The sequence below is a fragment of the Echiichthys vipera genome (assembly GCF_963691815.1).
Source record: "Echiichthys vipera genome assembly, chromosome: 14".
NCBI lineage: Eukaryota > Metazoa > Chordata > Actinopteri > Perciformes > Trachinidae > Echiichthys > Echiichthys vipera.
The window spans coordinates 23,565,734-23,589,482 of NC_139839.1; the positions used below are offsets into that span (position 1 = coordinate 23,565,734).

The 23,749-nt window shown below is 42.0% G+C and overlaps 1 protein-coding gene across 1 annotated transcript in view; it reads right to left on the reverse strand.

Annotated features, from left to right (window-relative positions):
• Positions 1–23,279, reverse strand: part of cxadr (CXADR Ig-like cell adhesion molecule) — a 39,905-nt gene extending 16,626 nt beyond the window's left edge. The window contains exon 1 of the mRNA XM_083926529.1: positions 23,143–23,279. Coding sequence (XP_083782655.1) covers positions 23,143–23,194 — 52 coding nt within the window. The 5' untranslated portion in view covers positions 23,195–23,279. The remainder of the gene's footprint in view (positions 1–23,142) is intronic.
• Between the last annotated feature and the right edge of the window lie 470 nt (positions 23,280–23,749).

Below are 23,749 nucleotides of genomic sequence, written 5' to 3' on the forward strand. Positions count from 1 at the left end.
AAAAATGTTTTCAGGCTCGGATAACGCCGGTTGCATGTGGATGGTCGGCCAAAACGAGGCTTAAGTTGTGCGGTTACAGGAAAAACTCTTCGTGTGGACGTGCCCTTAATGTTTAAAAAAAAAAAAGTCTCCTGTATTTACCTTGTGTCTGAAATGCTCGATTTTAGCACCTGCCACCCTTTTTCTTTCAGAGGCTAGTGATAATGGTATGATCTGAAACTAGATAATCTTAGGAGTCCATTGACATGACATCCGCAACCATGACTTGCTAACTTATCAGGAAATGGGCTAAATAATGCTCCAAAGTTAGGCTAAATTTTGATGGGGAAAACTGGCATGGCTATTTTCCAAAGGGGTTCCCTGACGTCAAGATATCAGAGTGAAAATGGGTTATATGTCCCCTTTTTTACAGATATGGACTCAATGAGCCCAATTGTGTTAATGTGTGATGATGTCAGCCCCCATGGTCAGCCATTTCATTGTAGTGTGACCATTTTGTGAAACTTGAGCTCACTGTATAAATGACCTCTAAGACAATCACAGCCTCATAAAACTTTACAACCACAAACTAGAGACCTGGAGCATTCAGAGGATGGATGGTATACTGACAATAAGGGAGGTTCTGAGCCATTTCCAAAACACAATTGCTCGCCATCTAATTGCTGAAAAAGGAAATTCCTGCAGAGATCCCCAAAAGTTTTTCATCTTTAAAAGATGAAAATTAAAACATTCTTTTGATTGTGATATTGAGACAAGAAAGGATGTTTCCAGCTGCCTGTGTGAGGACGTTTCTAGACTTTGGCCCTCAGGTTAAGGAATGTGTGAGCTACAGGTTGAAGTCCCTACTTCATCTCATGTCCATCAGCTCTGTTTCTGCCTCAAAACCTCTCTTCTATGGGATGTTGCAGACAACTGAATGAAAATACACCACAGAGGTTTACACACCCATAAAGAGTGACAGTCTATGTCACAAACACTATTGTTGAAGCCCACAGCCTGTAAGCACTTGATATGGTTGCAAAGCACAAACATAGTTTTATTCCCTCTCTGTCAGTGCTGCAGCTGGTCGCTTCAGCCCACGGATTTTGACAGATGCCATTGATGAGAGCGATCCATCGCCTTCAGCAGAAGCAAGAAAAACAGGGAGCAATACAGAGAGAACTGAGATGTGTCTATCACTGTCAAAACGAATACACGGCTTGGCATCTGCATGACGGAAAGCTGTGTCAATTTATCAAGCACTTAAAGAAGCAGGGGCATTTCTCAAAGTTGCTTAGAAAGGGGAGAAATTGCATTCTGTGAGTGAAAATGAAAAGTATTCAGCTGGAAGAGTCTATCAGAGAGACTGGTTTCTCTGACAGGCAATAAGGGACACTGTCTGATGCACCTCAATCAATGACAGACCTCGGAGGCCTTAGACAGCATTTGTTTAAATTACAGTTCAGCCAGAGGCCTCCTTTATTCAGCATCAGACAAATGGGAAAAAGAGCCATTTCAGGATATCATCCCTTCCACTGGCAAAAAGCTTAGTTTGCTTATATAAACCTGCCCGTGTGTGCCTCAGGTGACAGCAGTGCCAAGGCAGAGGAACATAACCACCATGAGCGTAAGCTAAGGTTAATTCCACTTTCAATCAACAGACAGAAATCTGTAAACCTGTTTAATCCTTCTCCTGCAAGTATGAAGTCATGGACAGGAACTGTAGCAAATGCAAATGAGATAATTAGGTTAGTTTATTTAAAGACACAGCAAACCTGCAATTATAGCAAAGCAGGCAGATGTTCAAGGCCCTGGAAATAAAAACCTATTTTTATTACACTACATTTTTTTCAGCTTAAACCACCAACAGCACTCTAGTAATATAACAAACATGTCCCAGCACTTAAATTATGTATGATCATGTACAGACAACCCAATATCATCCTTTCCATGAAATACAAATCACTATAATGGAGATACAAGCTTAGTATAAAAATAAATTTCAAGTCTTCAATATTGCGGGGGGCTGGAGCCTATCCCAGCTGACATTGGACGTAAGGCGGAGTACATCCTTAGGTATTATTATTAACTGTTAAGTTTAAAACATCAAAACTCAGCTAATTTGAAGGATTGTGTGAGATGGCGGCAGGATTGTATGAGTGGGCAGCACGGTGTGGTGGTTAGCACTGTCGCCTCACAGCAAGAGGGTTCCTGGTTCTGTGTGAAGTTTGCATGTTCTCCCTGTGTCTGCATGGGTTTCCTCCGGGTTCTCGGGCTTCCTCCCACAGTCCAAAGACGTGCACAGGTTAATTGATGTCTCTAAATTGCTCGTAGGTGTGAATGCGAGTGTGAATTGTTGTCTGTCTCTATCGGTCTCTATGTGCTCTGCGATAGACTGGCGTCCTGTCCAGGGTGTACCCCGCCTTACACCCGATGTCAGCTGGGATCGGCTCCAGCCCCCCAGCAACCCTGATAGGGACAAGCGGGTGAAGATGGATGGATGGATGGACGGATGGATGGAGGATTATGTGATTGTGATTTGATCAGATTTTATTAAACATTAGCTAAAATCTAGTGAATTTGAGTACATGACATCACCTTTTTTTCCAGCTCAGTCCTGTCCACTTTAAGTCAGTGGGAAAACAGAAAAATGCTTCAGCAATTTAGATGACTGATTGATGGAGGATTCCCTGCCACTAGGTTCTCATAGTTGACACAAATGACCCTGTAACCCTGTAACCTGTAAAAGGCAACTCACAGTGTCAATCAGTAGCTATCAATATACTATACATACTGTGTGTGAACCACAGATCGTATGAAAAAATGGGCATAGCCTCTCCGTCAGGGCCCACTCTCTCAATTTGATCCAGTCGTCCTCGCCTCTGGGAGCCGCCATCTTGTTGGACTTTGACTCCTCCTCGTTTCCTCTTACCAAAAAAGGGCATTGATGTGACGTTGGGGGGAGGGAGATACGGCTGTCTGGCAGACACGCTGCTAGATAAAATGGAGTGGGAGTCAGTGTTGAGATTATATTCCAGGGCTGGGAAGGAACGGCAGTCTTTTTTTAAAAACAGGATTTTTTAAAGGGCACAGACCGACAGGGCACGCCGTGTCTCTAGTGGGGATTACACCGGCTGCGTGAGTCGAGTGCAGGCACTCCCGTGTCAGTCTAGTGGAAAACACACCGGCTCTGGTAGTCAAGTAGAGGCAGCCAGCGTTTATGATCTATGATTTAAACTGATATTTAACACAGTGCCATGCCCATAGACTGTAAAACACTGACCTAATACTCCCGCTGCTCCAGATTAGCATCTAGTGTATTTGCCATCAAAAGTAGGCCATACTGCAAGTCATGGTGCAAGTGGGGCTATTTGATTAGCATAACAGAGCTAACGTTAACACAGTGTGTTCCTAAACCATCTGTTTGTACAATTAATCAAGGGGCAAACCATCTTGTCACTTATAGTAACACCACCACACAAATGGCCGCAGTCCAGGTCGAGATGACGGAGTTAGCATGCTAATCCTGACGACTAGCCTCCGAGGAGAGATGAGGGCCAGAGGCTAGCTGTCACTCAGAGCCGCGCCCCTAATTATTCATAAACTTTAACCTCCAATAAAATAAAAACTAACCTGCTACAAAAAAATTCATGGAGGTATGACCAAAACACACAGAATGGAATGTTTTTTTGTACCAGGCCTTAAAAAGGTTTAATGCTGCTGTAAAAACGGCCCGTTTAACATGTGGTCAATGAGAAACTGCTCTATTGTGCAAATTACTCTAGTGGACACTCTGAGAACTGCAGTTTTTGGCACGTCCGTATTGGATCAACCAGGAAGTTGCTGTGGTGGGGGCTTGGTGTGCACCCTGGAGCTGTGACTCACAGAAATGAGCTCAAAGTCTCTGCCATGGTGAGAGAGTACTCCATACAATTACTGGCTTATACGGGGTGACCGTCAATCTTTATTTAGAGTAATGGCACCAGAGCTAAAGTAAACCGGCCTTCCACCAAGGTAATATAATCTGCTGATAAGAGAGACCATCATAACAGTCCAAGGAAAACTATGAAAAATAGACTGTTGGTAAATGCAGTCAAGCATATACAGACACACACAAATTCCTTGAGCTCAGGGTCTGCTGTTGTAGTAAGAATGAGTCCTACTATGTGTATATGTGTGCGTAGTAGGGGAGCTGAGCAGTGGGGGATGACACGCTGGCTAATTAAAAAGTCTGTGTTAATAACTATACATGGCTGCCTGTGTCTCTTTCCCTCCAGTCTCCACCACACTGTCTGACACAGCACATTCAAGTGTGGTTACTGGGAGACCGAGAATGAACAAGAGGAATTTAGGGTGTCAGAGTGCTCCACCCAATACCCCCACTACCATTCACTTACTCGCTCCCCCACCTCTCCATCCCTCCCTGCCTGTCCTCCTCTCCAACACACCCATGATTGTGGAGTGCCAGGCCTCCGATTCTCTACGGTCCTGCTGATTGTAACCCCACCACCCACCCTTTCCACCTTTGTCTGCATACAATGGGGAGCGAATCCTGTCTCCTGGCAACCAATCCCTCGGAGAAGGTTGCCGTGGTGCTTAAGAGACGGCATGAGAGAGGGAGAGAAAGAAAGAAAGAGGTAGATAGGGGGAGAAATAGGTGAAGTCGGTGGAGCCACAAGGGAGAGTTATGAAAAGGGAAGTTAACGTTACTTCCCCAATAAAAAGCGTTTGTAAAAGTCATAACTCAAGCTTAAACCTGTCATGATGAGGCTTCTTTCTAATCGTCCACATAGTTTCATTACAGAGGAACAGTGTAAACACAGGCATAGTCTGCTGATCAAAATGACAAGCTGATTAAACATTTAGCCGATTAAAGGATAATTAATCAGTGAAAGTTTTTGGCACTATTAACCGGGAGGAATTGCTTTCTCATTTTCATATCATAGTAAACAAATAAATATCTTTGAGGTTTTGTTATGAGTGATAAGACAAGACCTCAGTTTGTGCATTTGTTATTATCTTCACTTAACAACAACAAATCAAACTAAAGAATTTCAGAAAATCTGTCTGCAGTACAGCCCAATGCCCAATACTAATATATATTATTGGAATTATATATTAAACAGTTGAAACATCAACTGACACTGTCACAATCAGTCGCGATGAACGCGTCACAGCTGGAATGCAGTGGAGTTGCGCCCGGCTCTGCTGTAAAAACTTGACCACAGTGGTCAGAGATCAAAGAAAGCACTCTACACATATTGGGTGGCAGGCATCAACAAATATTTTCTTGGAAAATGTGCAGTTTAATAGATAACATCAGTGTTCATCACCGTGGCATCCCTAATGTACATGGAAACTAATAAATCTTCAATAAGTTATTGTTTTTTAATTCATGTGCCTACTGTAGCTGTAGTCTGCAGCCAAAGAAGATTAGTTTCTCAGTGACATGTACATGGATACCACTTAGAAAAATGCTTTTGTCAGAGGTCTTCTGGGCAGACATGATGTTAAGCTGTAAGTGTAAGGACAGTTTAACAAGCTAACCTCTCTTGACCCTTGTGCTACCCAGCTAAAGACCCTCAGAGTCTTGGCAGGGGCCACAGCAGTTCATAAGCCTCTTTCTTCACCCTTTGACCTTAAAGAGCATCCTTGGGAGTAAAGTCTGAAAAGCCAAGTCTTACCATGGGCAGATAAAGGCAGCAGCTATTTCAGGCTCACAACACAACAAGAGCAAGAAGAAAAAGCTTAGCCAGGTGAAAGAGGTGAATGACATTGTGCTGGGATTTACTTCTGTTTACCTTCTTTAAGGCTTGGTCAATGCAGTTTCACATGCATTTGGACGGAAGCCTCAGTGGCAGTGAAAGGATTGGTATTTCAGACAATTGACTACAAACAATGTGTGTGTGTGTGTCTTGAAGTGAAAAGAAAGTATCTCACTAATAAGAACTAACACACAAAAACAGTGACAGAGCTTTTGAAAAGTGTTGCATGTTTTCCTGGATGGGCAACGATGGTGCGAACATTAGTGATTCATTATAATAAAATTGCAGTCTGGGGGACTGTGGAATGAGCAAATTAAACAGCACACACTCTCCACATCATAAAATAGCCACTCCCCTGTGACCATGACGGAGAACATCAATTATTTCGGGCACAGCAAAGGATAACTTCATAACATGGTTGCTGCTCAAAAAGAAAGCTTGGAATGCTCACCCCAGTGCTCCCACTGGAACTATTCAATTTGGAGCAATGTGGGTGCCCTGAGAGCGAGCTCGGCTGTGGTTTATTTAGTATTGCAGAGGGCTGGGACTGTTGAACCACACTGATTGTGCTGTAATGCAGCCTGAAAGCTCCTTGCCACACGGAGCTGCCATCAATTCCCAGTGCAGATGACCTAAAGGCTGTTTTGACATAATTGAACATTAAATGATGAAGGGGTGACGAATGACAGGCACTTTACTCGACTGCCTGAGCATTTGACAGCTCTTATAAGAGCCTGAGGGGGATATAGCGAACGGCATTGCTGTGGATGTCCATAGAAAGCAATCATTAAAGGGGGGAATTTTTTTTTTTTTTAATTTCATGTACATTCAACTAAATGTTGTAATTCCACCTTCAGGTTGATAAAAACATCTGTGATCAGTTAATCAAAGGGGTCCTCATCACAGGGACTGTTACGTCATAGCCCTGGGCTTTGTACTTCTTACTTAACGAATGCATTAGCATTTTACAAGGTGTAGAACTTTTTTTAGGACTTTTTTTTAAAGTAGATGCTGCTTGTTTAACCTCTCTGCCACCATGTTAGGTCTAAAACTAGAAAATTAAACCATTAAAAGCCGCCTCAGCAACCATACATCCCTCCTCCCATTCCTGTGAGAGGGGGCAAGTTTATCTAAAGAACCCTGAAGAGTCAGATAAGACCTAGGGACATACACATAGTGAGATGGTGGCGATATGGGGGCTGGTTGTGCCATAAAGCAGATAGGCAAGACGCCAGTCCAAGGAGCAGCACACAGATAGCATGCTGATAACACCCTCACAGAAACAACAACAGCGAAGTAGCCAAGGAAGGAGGATATTAAAACTGAAAAGAGGCAAAGGGACATGGAGGTGTTTAGAGATACATTGGAGAAAAAAGTCTAGAGAAGTAATTGTGACAGAGGAGACATAATGAAACAGCTGGAGTGTTTTCTTCAGTCAGAGATGCCAGAGGAGTAATTACAAAATCATGTCCTACTCACTTCTGGGGGGGGGGGGGGTAACACATACACAAAACAATTCCCTGCAAGCAATTAGTGCACATGAGAAAGTAGTTTGCATGACTTGAGAATGGTGTGAAACAGAAATATGCCCTACAAACACACACATTTGCGTCTTTGTTGCTTTATCCTCATAACAGGAGGGGAGGGATGGTGGATCGGGTGGAGGTTTTACATTTTTAAATCAATCATAAGCTGGTATTTAATGGAAAAAGCACGCTAAAGTAAAAATAGAGGAGCAAGACACACATGAAGACCGACACAGAAGCTAGGTAATGTCCACTACTGGGGAAGGGAGCAGCAGCTTAACGTATTTTAGACACCTAAAAAATATTTTGAGTTTAAACCCACAGTTTTGCACTTTAATATGTAAGCCTTTGTTTACATTTTGTTTTGTGCTGAAATGACAAACTTTGTCAAAATAAAATGAACTCAAAAATAGTCATTAGTTGCAGCCCTAGTCAGGTATTTGGTGCCCACCAGCAAAAATGATCATCCATGCTACAGATGCTATCAACATTTGATTGCATCCAAATATGCTTTAAGACTTAAACTTGACTTCTCATGTTCACATTAGATGTGCTTTCTATCTAGCCGACTTCCCAAAATATCCTGGTCAACACTGCTCGCAAAAAGTTGTTATTTGCATAATCTGCACAGAGGATCAGAGGCACACTGCAATCACATGATGCTGATGTGATGAAATACATTCTGACCCCTTCTTAGATGGTTTGGCAAATGAAAGTCAATGTGCTGCATTTAGTATGGTGGCATTTTTTAAATTTTCATTTCATCCAGTTATAACTGGATCAGCATGTTAAGGTCGAGCAGAAAGAGGGTAAATCATAATAGTGACCCCAAGAGGGTAAGGAGTCTTTACGGTCTTCTAAATTTTAAATACAAATGAGGACTGGGTGAGGCTGTTGAAAGAAATCATGTTTATCATAGGTATGCATTTGGGTGCCAAGCTTCCAACAGCTCACTATGAATCAAATAAATGAAAGCCAAATGTCTCAGTAGGATGTAGTCATAGGGAGTCTCTCTCTCTCCTGACACAGGAGTCTCTCCTCACTGCGGGGGAGGCACCCATGCTGCTGCCTATCCTATGCCCCCCCATCCCCCAAAACAAATAAAGTGTCTGATACACACCAGGCCCCTGACGGCGCCCGAGCCCCAGCCTTTGTCCGGGCCCCAAGGCATACTGCCAACTGTGATCAGGAGGCAGCAGCGCTGGTCACACACACAGACAAAAGTGCAGCAGAGTGCAGCTACTTCATTCAGAGTGATGATAGACTCTCACAGAGTGGTTTTAACTGTGGAATAGGATGTGTTGGAGAGTGGATACAGATAGTACAATAGGTTTTAGAGAACAGAAAAACTAGGACAGACATTTGAGATGCCGACTATAAGCAACAAACATAAGTCTATAGAAGCAATCAAAAGTTTCTCACAACTGCTTAATTACGTCAGAGGTGAATACATAAGAAGTCAGCTTAAAGCAATGGAGCGTGAATATCTTACTAGAACATTCCCCTTGAAACACAGGGTAAAATAGGGATTAGATGTTCTTTTTAGAGCTCCTAACAAGCATGGTGTTCAGTGTCATTAGGATAACTCCTCAGGAGAAGAAACAATTTCACATTTCTAGAATTTCCGGAGCTCAGCAATTTCACCTAGTCAGTCTGAGGTGAGCCCCATGTTTACTGAAACAGAGACCATGAGAAAGAAGAGGACAGGTTTAGTCAGATTTTGCCTTTCTCACCGATAAGAAACGACTTCCTCATAGCATCTGAAACAAATCACTGGCACTAACAACTCTGGCATCTTGGTTCAACTGAGGGCTTATCTTCACTCAACTTTTTTTTTTTTTTTTTTTTAAATGTGCTTTGGTGGTAAATCTACCTTTACACAAAATGTATGTACACCCCTATGGGAAGTAAAGACGTATGGCTCCCTGCCAAACCCCTAAAAGGATTAAGGTGCGAGGCCAGACTGCAGACAGAGGAAAGTATAAAAGTATCAAGAATTCAAACCCAAATGCCTCCCGGTGAATTCCTGGGTCCCTCCCTTGCTCCTTTTAATAGAGTGCAGCATATTTTAAAAAGATTGACCACTATTTGAAATAACTTAGCACTTAGTCACCAAAATCTACATTACCTTAGAGAGGTGAAAAATAAACAATGAAAAGGTGACTTTTTTAGATAACATATTTCCCTTGAGTCTGAGTTAGTTTGCTGGTTAAACAAGGCTATGAAATGAGTCAGTTACCTCTGTAGCACCTGGTTTTTGTGTGGGATGCAGAGGGCCAACTCCCGCAGATTTAGAGCGCACTCACACTGTCCTTCCGCACCGGGCCAAAACCGGTTTTTCCTACGCCTAGGCCTACGGCGGTTCTGACGTAATTTATGTGCGCCTGTTCGGACATAGAAAATAGAAGGATGGACCATGCGCGGACATTTAACAACAACAATGGCGGCGAAAGGTTCACGTTGGTGTCATGCGGAGGTGGAGTGTTTACTGCAGATTTGGTCGATGAAAATATTCAAAAACAGTCGAGAAGATGCACAAAAACTCAGAGGTCTATGGAAAGATTTGTAAACAAAGAGACGCATCGCAATGATGTCAATCAATACGGCGTGATGACGTATGGACAGCAAGAAGCATTTGCGCGAGGCCCAGGCAGTGTGAGTACAAACGGGCCTGGGGCGCAGGGGGAGAGGGAGGGGGGGGACAAGTACCCTAAAGCCCGGGGCGCGGTGCGGAAGGACAGTGTGAGTGCGCCCTAAGACATTACCTCTCCCTCTGGTAGATTTACACAGTAACCTTTCCATGTAGTGCAGAGGCATGTGTGGCTGTCACCTAGATTGGCCGAGAGGCAGTCAATGAGTCTGCCTTGCTCACACTGTTTCCTCTAGGTTCTGGTCTAAAATTAGGTCCCCTGCCTGAAGGACATTTTAGGATGGTGGTATTCTGGACATTGGTAGAAAATACTCAGTCCTATATGTGTTTTATGCCCAGAGTGTGCCTTCAATAGCTGAGGGACCAACACAGCCAATTTCAGTGAACAGTATCATCAGTATCTGATTGCCACTGAAAGCTCCCTGAGGACAAAAATGACGTATTGACAAAGTACTTTGTAATAACTGCTAAAACATCAATTCCTTTTCAAATGCATTTATAACATCCCTTCTCTCTAAACCCTCTCATCCCGTCCAAAGCACTCCCGGCAGGCAGAATGAGGTCTTTGTGAAAGTGTAACAACACAGACGGCCCCTTCCTGTCCTCTGTGTGGGGGAGACACTACAGCAGGACATCAAGATAAGACTGCTGTTAGATGATAACAAGATGGATAATCCCTTTTCTTTCCTCTCTTTTTCTCCCAGCACAGGCAGTGAAACGGGCCTGATGTTTCAGGGCTGGAGTCTCTTCTTCACTCAGAGGTTCTTGAAGGCAGGTGTAGTAAATGCACCTGAGTGTTGAGCCCTGTAGGAAGCTGCAGGCGAAGACTGTCAGTTGTTGTTACAGCTTAACCGAGACTGCTGGGTTTATTCATGCCTCCAGCTCACACTGGCACCAGCCTAGACATGAGGGGAAAGCTCAAAACAACCACTCTAGTCGACATACCACGTTAAATGACATGATGCGATTGGGAGTGTTAAAAATAACTCTGCTGCACTAGTTTAGCTATCCTGCACGGAGAGGAGATCCTACAATTTTGTTTGTTTTGTGTTCTTTAACTGCGCATGAGATCAAGCTTGTCATACTCTAAAAAAGTGCAAAGTCTGGACAGTAGAAATAAATGCAGTAAGCCCATTAAAGACATGGAGCTTAGATTCAAAAGGGATTCAAGATTCTAGTTGCGCTTGTAAATTTATTTTTACCCTGATTAGATCCATCTCAACAACCCAAGCATCTGAGAAAAAAATTATGAAAAAACTTATAAAGAGGGCTAATCACTGCAAACTGGACACAAACACCTTTAGAAAACATTACACAGTGTACATCAACATATATGTGTTGTCCCCACATTAAATTGGACTCCAGAGCATGAAATTGTTTCTGAATCAAAGAGCAGAAGCTGTGCCATTTTTTAATGTGCCGGAGATTAAAGCTGACACTAGGAATGCAATGAGAAGCCCAACCACCCATGTTTAAAGCACTTGCACATCCAACATCTCCCCTCATCTATTTCTTATGACGACAGTAACGAGAAACAAACAGGTCAACAGGTTGTAGTGCAAAGTCTGTAATATTCTCTCTTAGTGACAGTTAAATAAAGCAGCAATCAAGCCCTTAAAGCTGCAATTCTCCTTATAGCTTATTTGGTGGCTCCTGTGGTTACCGTGGTAATGGAAAGTGTGGTTTATTACTATAGCTTTATGATGAAAAAAAGAGTAGATAGTAAACAGTAAGGCTGATATCAATGAAATACGATGGTGACGCGGTTACATGCTGCATGCTTTCCCTGTGAATCCTCCTCAATATGAAGGAGTTAAAGTTTTACATCTTAACTTCTGGTTGCTAATACTGGCTATAAAAAAAACAAGCAATCATTCACACAGCTTATCACACATTGTAGGTATTGCGAACCAACATATTTATGAGTAGGTCATATGGGATGTGATTTACAAACATGTTTCACCAAACTAGATTTTATAAAATAATACAGAATAAAAAAATTGTGACACAATAAGTCCATGTCATGGAAACTGGAGTGCTTATAATAGTGTACCTCACCAAATAACCCTCCTGTTACTATATACTGATAAAACACAAATACCAACACATTCTGACCAGTAACATGAACATAATACCAGCTGGTCCCAGAGCTGCGCTCTCATAATGCAACAACATAGATAGCAGTCAGTGCTTGTCAGACTGCTGTAAAAGAAAGTCTCTAATTTTCCTTTAAACTGTATGTTATATTATAAAACGGGTCAAATAATTGTTAAAATGTAGGCACAAGGTGACCACAATCAATACACAGGAAGTAAGAATATAAAACAACAGTCAGAGCACCTACTTGTTCTTGAATGGTACAAAGTCAATAGAGAGATCATTACAACACAATGTAAATACATTGAATAGCTATTTCTGTACACATTTCACCCACAAATAGCTTAAAAAATGTGGTTTGAGTTCATGTAAAAGGATTATAACTTAAAGTTATTTGATAATACTATGTGAAAAAGGAAATGCTATCTTTCAGGATAAAAACAAGAAAATCCAGTTTAAGGTTTGATGTCAGTAGAAACATTACATCAGTCAAAGTAACATATCCCTTTAATGATTGGCTGAGAGGCCTATGATCAATATTGTAAAACATGTTTTTACCATGATCCTAACAACATCACATTTAATTTAACATGTGTCAGAAAGTAAAAAACAAACAAAAAAAACCCCATACTCACAAATAGCCCGACACCTTAAAAAGATTCAGCAAGGTCACCTGGCTGTTGAGTGTTTAGTGGATGTAGTGAAGTGCATTTGCCCGAAAACTGCCACACAAGCAAACTCCCTAATGGCCCTAATGACATCTAAAAAGGTCTGACCCTGGAGTAGTCTGGACAGGCAGCCAAATACTGCTTATAGGGCACCCTGGATCAGTATGTGATCTCAGGGAAAGTGACTGAGGCACAGCACTATGACAACTGATCCACTTGTGTGGCATGGCTCGCACACAAGAACATAAACAACAACCATGTGGGTAGTGTTTGAAACTGTAGAATCCTGACAGAAAACTGCATGATGCGAGCTGACAGTAAGCTGTGGTGATGTTTAGGGCTTGTATTGACAGCCGTTCAAGATTTCTGGTCCAGTTTGATAAACCCATCCCACAGTGTCTTACATTAGCCCGATATCTGTTCACTTAGAGCTCGGTCAAGGGTTTCCAGCTATTTTTTCCCCATTTTACAGCAGAGGGAAGAAAGAAGGGACTTTTCATATCCAAACAAAATTCACATATCTTTTTCATAAGGTCTTTTAAGCTCTTGGGATGTTACAGTAATGCCCAACGCGTTAATGGCTGACTAATAAGAGTTAGATTTTATAGGTCCTCAGGTCATGCATCTACAACTCTAGTTGTCTTACAGCTCTAGCTGTCGCTGATAAATCATCCTTTTACTCCTACCAGATAGATGTCCTGTCACAGAGGGATTAAATGTGGAGTTGATGTTTACCCAAGAGTGAAAAGAGTTGGGCGCTGTTTGTTCCAGTGGGACTGGAGATGGGGTGAGGGTTTACTCTTTCCAATTATCAGCCACTCCGAGAAAGACAGCAAGAGAGCAAGCCAGCCACACAGCTCTGTGTGTGCCCATGAATTATACATGTCCTCCATTAGAACACTTAACAGCTGGTTCCCCAGGAACGTACCAGCAACAACTGCAGCCTGGTTGCCCCTGTGTGCCTGCTTATTAAAACAGCAGCACTTGTGATTAAAGTTGCGCAGTAATGTAGGTTCTGACCATCATAAACCAGCCAGTCACAGAGCTATTTTCAGTTCAATCTCATTTCTCTAGAGGGCCACTGGGCCAGCTGCTGATTTCCTCACATGGCGGCGAGATGCACTACAGTAATTAAATGTCTGTTGTAGCTTGCTGACCTTGCTGTGGTTCAGGCGCTGAGCCTTTTCTATGCTGAACTGTAGCAGATGTCCTGGCCATCATACCTATATATCTAACACTAATCCAGGAGTAATAACTTCAGGGAAAGACCGTTTTATTGCATGCTAAATCTTTTCGGACACCTGGTTTGTAAAAACAATGAGTAAATGAAAGTCATCTGAATGTAGTGAAGACCAATTTAAATTTACTACAATACACATTTAGCCTGGGAACCAGACAAAAACTGCCATGCAGTGCAATTCTCTTTTTCAGGAACACCCTGATTACATTCACACAGTCACACTTTCACACCTGCAAGGTGCCCAGTACAACCACACTCTGATCTGCTGGACACTGAGCAGCTCCACTGGAGAGATTGGGGTTTAGTGCACCACAGTAGTTGTAATGAGGGAGGGGTAAGTGCTGCTTATTCCCTTTCCCCATCCACATTTATCGATCCAGGGGACAGACGACCCACCAGTCGCAAACTCGCTTCTCTAACCTTAAGGCCATCGCTGTCACAAACACCCCCTGAAGCAGCATTGTATTTATCAGATGAACGGTAAATAAAGGCAACACGCCGACTTTTAAAAAAATCGGCTCAGTGCTCCATCCAAAATCCTCCTGTTCACACTCCACACGCGCTCACGCTCTGCTCCACTTATATGCTCTGATGATATTATAGGGTAAATATATTCAATGTATGGTATTAAACTTTACCTTGCAAATACCACATGATGGATGTCTGCCTATGACAAAACAAAATGTTTATTTTCATGTTTGGATACGACACAGTTTGTTTAAATTACCCCCAATTTCCAATTATGTATATTTCCAAAATTCCCTAGCGTAACTTCCCATGGAAAGTTTCTGAAAAGCTTTTCAAGAATTTACTGGAAATTTTTCGCGCCTTGCAACCCTAGGCGTAACCAATGAGTCGCTTCTCTGCTACGTCACATCTATAAAACCCCGCCCAGCGGTCCTGGTCGGCCTGACCATTTTTTGCAGACCTTGAAATCCCTCTGCTATGGAGCGATCCCAGATGATTGAGTGGAGCTAGGCGGTGTCAAGACAGAAGCAAGGTAGAACAAAAGTCATCTGGCGATAGTCAGGTTAAGGCTAATATGAATTGGCAAATTAGTCTGGTGATGCCAGTGTAATATACATTTGCACTTCACTCAAAGTCTTTCTCCTAACTTGCCTCAACATTAAAGTAACACGGGTGACTTTTTGGTTTGTATGACTGACTAGTTCAAAAATAAGAACATTGTGTTACCCGTTGCATGAATCAAAGACCTTTCATCTAATCTAATCTCATGTAATGCTCTTTCATGAAATTGAGTGTTCTCTTGCATTCATATTTGTAAAAGAGATAAGTGACATTTTGCAAAGATGCTGCAGACGGACCATACAGGAGCTTTCCTTTCTTCATACTACTACACCTGCAAACATATTGATAGCATCTTATAATATCCGACACAGTTCCCATCAGGGAAATAGTGAGGTTGTCATCTAAAGAATGTACAAAAGAAATACAGTTGCATAGCCTGTTGCGTTAACATTAGCCAAAAACCTACATTTAGTAAAATGACCTTACAGATTCCAAATTCTAAGGATTTGCATTGCAGTCTTTGGCTTCTGTTTAGCATCAGTCTGATTAAGAGGCAACTAATGTTACAAGAAATGGGATTTTCTGGGTCTAATTCTGTGTGACTTTGTATCAATATTCCTTTAACGCTCCTAACAAGATTTGGGCCAGCATCCTAAAATTTCCCTACACAACCACTGTAATATAATTCTTAAATCTATAATACAAGCAATCATAACCCTGTAAAATTGTTCAAAATAGGATTTTGTGCACGGCAACAGGCATTTCTCATAACAAATCCCTTATTTTCTATGGACAGGAGTTATTAACATAAATATATAATTTGGCACAATGATTAAACATCAGACAAAGACAGACAAAGACTAACTTGAATATCAACACCACAGGGAGCAAAATCGAGTGGGACTGAATCAAGAAAGGCTTTCTACAGACAACACTTATTTGCCTTTTTCAACATACCCGCAGTGGACAATGTGTAATGTTTTTCAATGAGATAGGTGCTAAAAATGGCTCCTTCAACAGCTGCTTTACCCCCTCCTCCTCCTCCCAAAATTCACCCCACCTTCTGCTTATGTCCCTTATTTTCTGAGCCATAATATTTTTCAAGATTAGACACACAATTAACTCTAATGTTCTTAGCGGTGAGAGAGGGGGATTACTGCTGGAGGACAAAATATAATCATCTTCCCACAACTCTGCTCTGTGTAAGACAATGTCTGGATATTGACTGATAATAATGCAACATGCACAATACAATATACAGCACTTATCTCCACAATGACGCATCCATTAAAGTCAGGGGTAGCAACAAAAGATTTGTTGTCAGAATAAACTGTCGGGTCTGTTTTACACGATAAAGTGAGTTTTCCCCCTTGTGTAGCCTACAGCTAAGCCTGGTTCTTTAACTTTGCACAACAGATAATCTAACAGAGGTTCAAGCATGTGTAGAGCCGAGCTGACACCTGCCTAGCAGGTAAGCAGCACACCAGCACCTGCAGATGCAGCACCCTGGGGACCTGCCTGCCACACTGTGTATCCTCACACTGAGATGGCTAGCTGATATGCTGAGAGAATATTATGCAGAAAAATGGAATGCATAGTCATAAGGGGAAGCACCGGATACTGGCTGTGGAACATTGTTTAATTCCAAACATCACTATATTTACGTTTGTTAAGAAAAATAGATCAACCTTAAGTATACCAGACCTTTCATTTTTAAAAGTTGAATATATTGCAATATAACTTTGTAACATTTTGTAACAAAATCCTTCAAATCTCCTTCACTGTCTGGTGTGCAGCATCCTCTCTGCTTCTATGCTGTTTGTCTTCAGAAAAATGTATTCTGGAGATGTTCATTTGAGATATGAGGTAGATGAAAAGCATTATTATCATCACAGCGAACAGCTTATTTATCACAGGGCCCATTGCTCCTCATTAGGAGCAGAGGGCGTTGTGGGTGCTGCAGAACTGGGCATCAAGCAGCTACGTGATAAATGTGTTTTGGGCATGTTTATCGCCCTAACAGTGTGACACAGTGATGATGACTGATTGATTCAAGAGAGCGGAGACAATCAGCACCACTGCGACCTTGTTTTAACTGATAGGTTAGGCTACATGGACAGCAGAGGAAATATACCTTGCTCAGTACAATCTCTGTCCAGCACGCACTTTGAGAATTTCAATCACATTTTCCACTCAAAATCTTTAGTAATTTTTGAAGCAGTAGGTCCTGTGATTACTGACAGAGGCAAACAAAGGCAGGCTTCTCATTTGTAGCCAGCAGCGAACGTTAACAGCAGTTGGTTGAAAACACGGTCTCCGTCTGACCTTTTAATGCTTCTGGCTGAATTGCTTTTTAAACAAGAACCCTGTAAAAAGGTCTTTAAGATGCACTCGATGGCCACATACATGATACTGCGCTAAAACACTGAGGCTAAATCTACATAAATAAATACATAGCATTGTTCTTGTGTTGAAATGTAAGCTCGTCAGTCAAAGTATTTTGAGTATTATATGGGAAAATGTATGGTCAAATTGTTATTTCATTCTGACTTAACACAGTTTGCTGCTTATCTTTAATACTGGATTGTGTTCAATCTGGTTCACCTCTAATATTACAATTTCAGAAGAAACATGATTTAGGATGAGAACACATGTACTGCTATCCCAGGAACCATTGGCTAGGGTTGTTGGACATTGAACTTCTAATATCCAATAAAGAGCCAGACAGAGCTGCTACTCTAACACTGAATCTGACAGCGTCCTGGGCTGGCAGAGAGTGAGAAGCTACTACATTGTGGATGACAAGAACAGGGCTTTTTTGAAATATAACCTGTAATCCCAAAACACTACTGTAGTAAGTAAATGATCTGCTCCTTGGTCTTGGTTTTGCTTGGCCACTACTGTGGATAATAACATTATACTAGTGGACTGGACATGCTAAAGCTTACAACTTTCAACAACAACTGGTCTTAGAGCAGACAAACCATTTCTAACTCATTCCTTACACATATAAATGATTCGTATGCTCTTTCTCTTTAGACACAAGGCAGTGTTTCCCCTACAGTCATCCGCCAGCGGAGGTGTGCCGCTTCAGGAATTTGATCACTGCTGTTGAATTATTTTAATCCTAAAGAGTTATGTTGTATTAGAACAATATATATTTCTTTCTTCTTTAAAAAAAAAGACAAGAGGAGATTGATTTCCATCCGTGTCCTAACAGCATGCAAGCGCCAGACTATCGCATCTCAATGACGCTCTCTGCCTACACTTATTCATAGAATATGTGGAATAAGCTTTAAAATATGCGCCTGGAAATCAGGTATATGTCTTGTGCACTTCCGACAGGAATAAATAGAAATGGGGCGTCTGATTAAAGTTCAGCTGAGAACGATGCTCCGTCTGCTGATTACAGATACTATCATTCCTGCAATTTAATTTGAGTATCACAAAGTAACGTAACAGAAAATGCAATCATGTGACTGAAATACAAAAGCTTTCATCTCAGACAATATAGTAACAATATAGTTAGTTAGGCTACAATACCTTCATTAAAGTAACAGCATAAACATTATGTTAGTTATTTTATCAACAGCAACACTGTTACAATTAGTTTGCTCTATAGAGAACATACAGTGATCAACTAATGTTGAAAAAATCAGACTAAAATAAGAGTCTGTTAAATGGCATTTGTATTTTCATCAAGACTATGACTTCATTTAAAAAGGCTGTCAAAATGAACACTGGGTGATACAGGTCACTTATAACCGCTTCTTTGTCAAATCACGTTTTAATTTCCAGGGCTGTGTTGTCTGGCAACAATGTTTTGAAAGGGGACCGAAACCTTCCCGGCAGGGCGCGCTTTGCGAGCTCACACATTTTCTCACACGTGTGCTTCACCTTCGCTGCTACAGCTCCATCCTAGGGGAAACACTGAAGACTACAAGGAAAGAACGGCAGATTGCTGGAACAAAGAATCCTGTCTGATGCATGGTATTGCATTATATTATATCTTTGAGGGAATAGCGTAATATTGAATTGGGTTGAAAATGATTCTGCAAATTGCAATTAAAAATAAAATCATAATTAGCCGTTTAAGTCAGTTATCAAGAAAAACAAGCAAACTGCTAGGTTCAGACTTTATAAGAGAGAATTTGCTGCTTTTCACATAATTGGTAATTGAATACCTTCCGAGTTTTAGACAGTTGGTCGGACAAAACAAGTAATCTGACCATGCATGCAAGCTAACCAATATATCATGGTTCCCTAGGTCCAACTGTCACACTAAAGCATGACCTTTACAACCTGATCAGCCACTAACTTGTGTCATTAAGGCAAAACTGCCCCAGAGGTACATTTATTCCAAAATTAGGCACACCATTTCCATGGCTCTTGGGACCCTGGTGCTGTCAGTAAGCCAGTACTGTGACTAAAGTGTTCTAGAAGTTAGAGAAAAAGTTGAAATATCTGTCAATGTAACACTGACTTTATGACCAATGGATTCACGCATAATCTTGCCAATATAACTTCCTACAAGAATGCATTGGCAGCAGCCCAGAAGGCAGTTTTAGTCCCTACCTGTGAAAAAGAAACAAGCTCTGAATACAGAGTGGCTGAACAGCCATTAACACGACTCAGAAACAAGCAGCATTATTAATCATTCTCACTCATTCTCTAGCAGGCAGCTATTTCTTCATTCGGTAATTCAAATATGAAATGGAGGGAGGAAAGTGGGAAGAGGTAGGGTAATGTGGCGAGGTAAAGATGGGATCAGTGTTCCACACTCAATAAAGGTGAACAGGAGTTGGCACAGGGCTTGTGCAACGCTAGCATGCTAAAATATTAACGTCCAGGGCTGTGAATATTCATGTGCGGTCGTCTCCATCATCAGACTGTGGAGGACAAAGCCGTGTCCCTGGAGTGTAATCCAATTCTACATGTTCCTGCTTCATTTCCAAGGACAGGGGGCTCCGGGCAGAGCGGGTGGCTGCTTGCTTGGAGGTGAAACTGTGGCTGCAACATGTTTCAGCCAACAGGAGGCCAGTAGTGGTGTTGGACTGCTGGGTCATGACAAGTGAATGTGACCTTAAGTCATCACTGTCTGCGTGGGGCCAATGACAATGGCTCAGGCTGTGGTGAACATGCCTCCAGCCATCTTTCTGGTTGTAACTACTTCTTCATGGACCCCAACACCTCATCAATACAACCACAGCTGTAAGAGTGATAATATTTGTTCCCCTCACAAGATTTACTGATCAAACCGCAATTGCATCACAATATGCAATACATCTTCAGCAGCTATTGTGCAAAAACAACAGGGATCTTTTTCTGCTGTAAAAGACAACCTAATACACACATACAAGCGAGGGGGAGGGTAGTTTTGTAGAACAACCAGAGCACACACACAAGCACACTCCCTGGATCTGCATTTCTGTTTTCAAAAGGTAACCAAGCAACCAGTTCTTGGCAGGGCTTTTGGTTGTAGGCTTATCAGGTAACTGTGTTCTGCGCATGCTCACAGGTTCACTAGGTTTCTGTTTATCCCTGGGTCAGTGGCTTCACTTTTGACCCAAACAGCCAGTGGAGAGGGGCACCAGGACCAGTCCTGCAACACTTTAGTTGGGGAAATGACTGTTCAGGTCCTGTGCGAGGACTCAAGCCTATATAGAGTACAGACTAAAACAAGAAATGTCTATTAATAAAGGGAAGAAGTGGACAGATATGCCAGGTGGGGCTAACCACAGTGTCTAATGATTGACAATATAATGTTTCTTGGACAAGCTCATTGATGATAGATGTAAGAAGCAGGGTCACTAGAGCAGTGAGTGAGCATATTGTCTTATTTTTAAAACTGTGGTGGTTAAGTTGTTTCATTCAAATAAACTTTGAAAATATGTAGAAAGTGTAGTAAGCTGTCATGGGTCCGCCTTTGCGTGAGTCAGTGTTTAGTGTGTGCCAGCATCTGATGTGATTATCAAGAGTAAGAGCCTACAGTACATGGTTCCAGATAACAGTGTCATATCAAAAAACATCCCCACAAAGAATTTTTAAAGCAGCAGTTTCACAACTACAGTGTGTATAAACATTCTCCTTTTCCTTTCCTTGCCTCGAATGGTTTAGTGTACTTGACCCATGATGTGAGGCTGGATGAATACTGTCTGCACATATACAGATTCTAAATCCTCATCATTGACCACAACCTCAAGGATTTCAAATCCCCTCTTACAATTGTATTTATGGACAAATAGAGCAAAGAAAATGGAGCAGACAGACCTCATTTGTTATTTTGCCATTTAAGAGATGTTTGCATATTATTGTGTATTATCAAGCCATGTTAAAAGAATGCTACGAGTCAGGCGGATACTGTTCTTGTCTGCTGAAGTGGAACAGCGCCCAAATGACGAGGCCACGGTGCCATTAAGATGGTAATGAGCCCAAACCAGTGCACAAAACAATGTGAAGCATTAGACAAAAGCAGGCTAAACAACACACTATATACAAACTTTAGATTACACTCAATGCCCCAGCTTTTACATGGAGAGACGTGCTAGATGAACCTAAACAAAGCACTTGTTCATCACATTAGGTTCCTCACTTAGCAGCAGACTGGAATGTCATTACTCTGAACATGGCTCTGTGGCTTCCCATCAGAAGCTCAATATATTAAAATTACTGTCATGATATGTGGCAAAAGTTTCACATTATTGTTTGGAGTGGGAGGAGAGAGCTGCTAGTTTCAGTGTAAATTCCAAGAAAGCCACACCCATATGCAAAAAGTCATGCATATGCTACGACAAAACATCAGTGGTAATTTGATACTCACAGACATTTAAGATGAATAACTAACATTATGGGATTTTAATGAATACATCACTCATGTTAGCAACGTTTCTACTTGCTCTGATGACACTAACAGAACAAACCACAAATTAACTTTTGACCTGCGCTATTCTTATCCACATAACCAGTTAAGATGTCAGCTGCATTATGCTTTGAATAGAAAATGTGAAAGAATGGAAAATGAGTGGTTCCCAAACTAGAGTTAGAATATATCACTTGGCTCCTTGTCCTTTAAAGAGGTTCCCAGTCAAATGAAGAACATCTCTCAATTCCACCTTTAAATCATTAACTATGAGTTAACAGAGCAAGGACTGTTTAAGAATAACTCCTCTGATGAAAGGTTTCACAGCCCCCACTGTTATCTACACGACAACAGAATCAACAGACAGGCCTGTGAGGTGAGGGTCACCAGGACTAAACTTTCATCAAACAAGGGTCTGGGCATTGAAACGTTTGATTAAGTCACTGACACCAACACAACCAAAGCTGTCATCAGGAGCAAACATGTGGTTAAGTTACATGTGATAGTTGGGGATCTGGATTGGAGAAGGGGGGTCAGCACTGCTGGCAGATGGCAGACAAAAAGGGCCGCACTCTGAAGACCTGGAGCCACAGGTTTAAGAGCGGATCAAGCTATTGTGTTAACCTCCGGACAATAAACCAAAAGACACCACACGGAAAGCATACCCAGACTGTTGGTATCGGTTAACATCCATACAATCATCTTCGCTTTTGCTCTATACTTGTAGTGTAAAAACGAACCCCAATACAGTAGACTACGGCTCATCTGACACACATATAAACCAAACCAGTCACGTTGTTGTGTATTGAGATCAAATGGAGGCCTATGCATGAAATAACGCTAGCAGAGCAAACTTTGATTATCTGATGGCGATTCTTTGGATTTCTTTCTGCCCTAGTCCTCTCTTTCTAATACGGACAACGTGCCTTAAAAAAAGCCACGTTAGTAATTATTTTACATATAACCTAAAGCAAAAAAGTTTACACCGTAACCATTTAATTGTGTTTTCCCCGGGACGCTTGTTCTGGTGTGCTCGCTAACGAAACTGACCTTGGGTCGGAGTTAGACGTTAACTCGGAGCAAATTGTTTTAAGTGTCGTCAAGTGTGGTTTGCTTGACCACCGGGCCAATTAAATGTCAACCATACTGACTTAAGGTATTATTACAACGTCACATTTGAGCATTTTTAACTTATGGAAGCGGGCAAGTTTCGGTGTTAACGTCAGCGGTTATTGTTACACGGCTGACCAGAGACTCGCCGCCGTTTCTGTGAAAAAAAACCCATTAGAACCAAAGTAGCTAACCGTCAGTTGGTGTGTGGAAACTTACCTGCAAACAGGCTCAACAGTACACAGCACAGGCGGCATGAAGGAAGCTCCATTCCTGGTCCAGCTATTCCAACACTTCTTCAGTGAAACTTGGTCGGGTAACTTGTGCTGAGTTCGAGTGAAAAGCAGCAGTCCGGCTCGACCGAGGCATCCAAACTCCACTCCTCCTCCTTCTCCGCGGCTCTCTGCAGGTGCACAGCGGAGCGCGCCGCAGGGTGTCACGTGACACACGGCTTTCCCAAACAGGATCCGGCGGCGCCCTCTGCCGGTATGAACGAGGAGCTTCCGCACTGTTCACTCATGGAAGACAGGCCAGAAAGCCCCTGTCTCTGTACGGTACCGTGTGTGTCTTGAGCCTTCACTAAGAGGTAAACAAATTCTTGCCTATAACCCCCTGGGTGGCTTTCCCTTCCAGCCCAGGGGGGAAACGCCCCCCGTAAAGTGTACAATCTTTACTAAAAGCTATATTTAAAAAAATTAAAAAAATACACCCACATGGCGTTTTGAGGGGTACAGGATGAAAGTATTTTTTCCATAAAAACATATATTTAGTCTGACTGAATATATTTTTTTACGGGTTTGACAGTGACTTTCGGTCACGTTCTGTT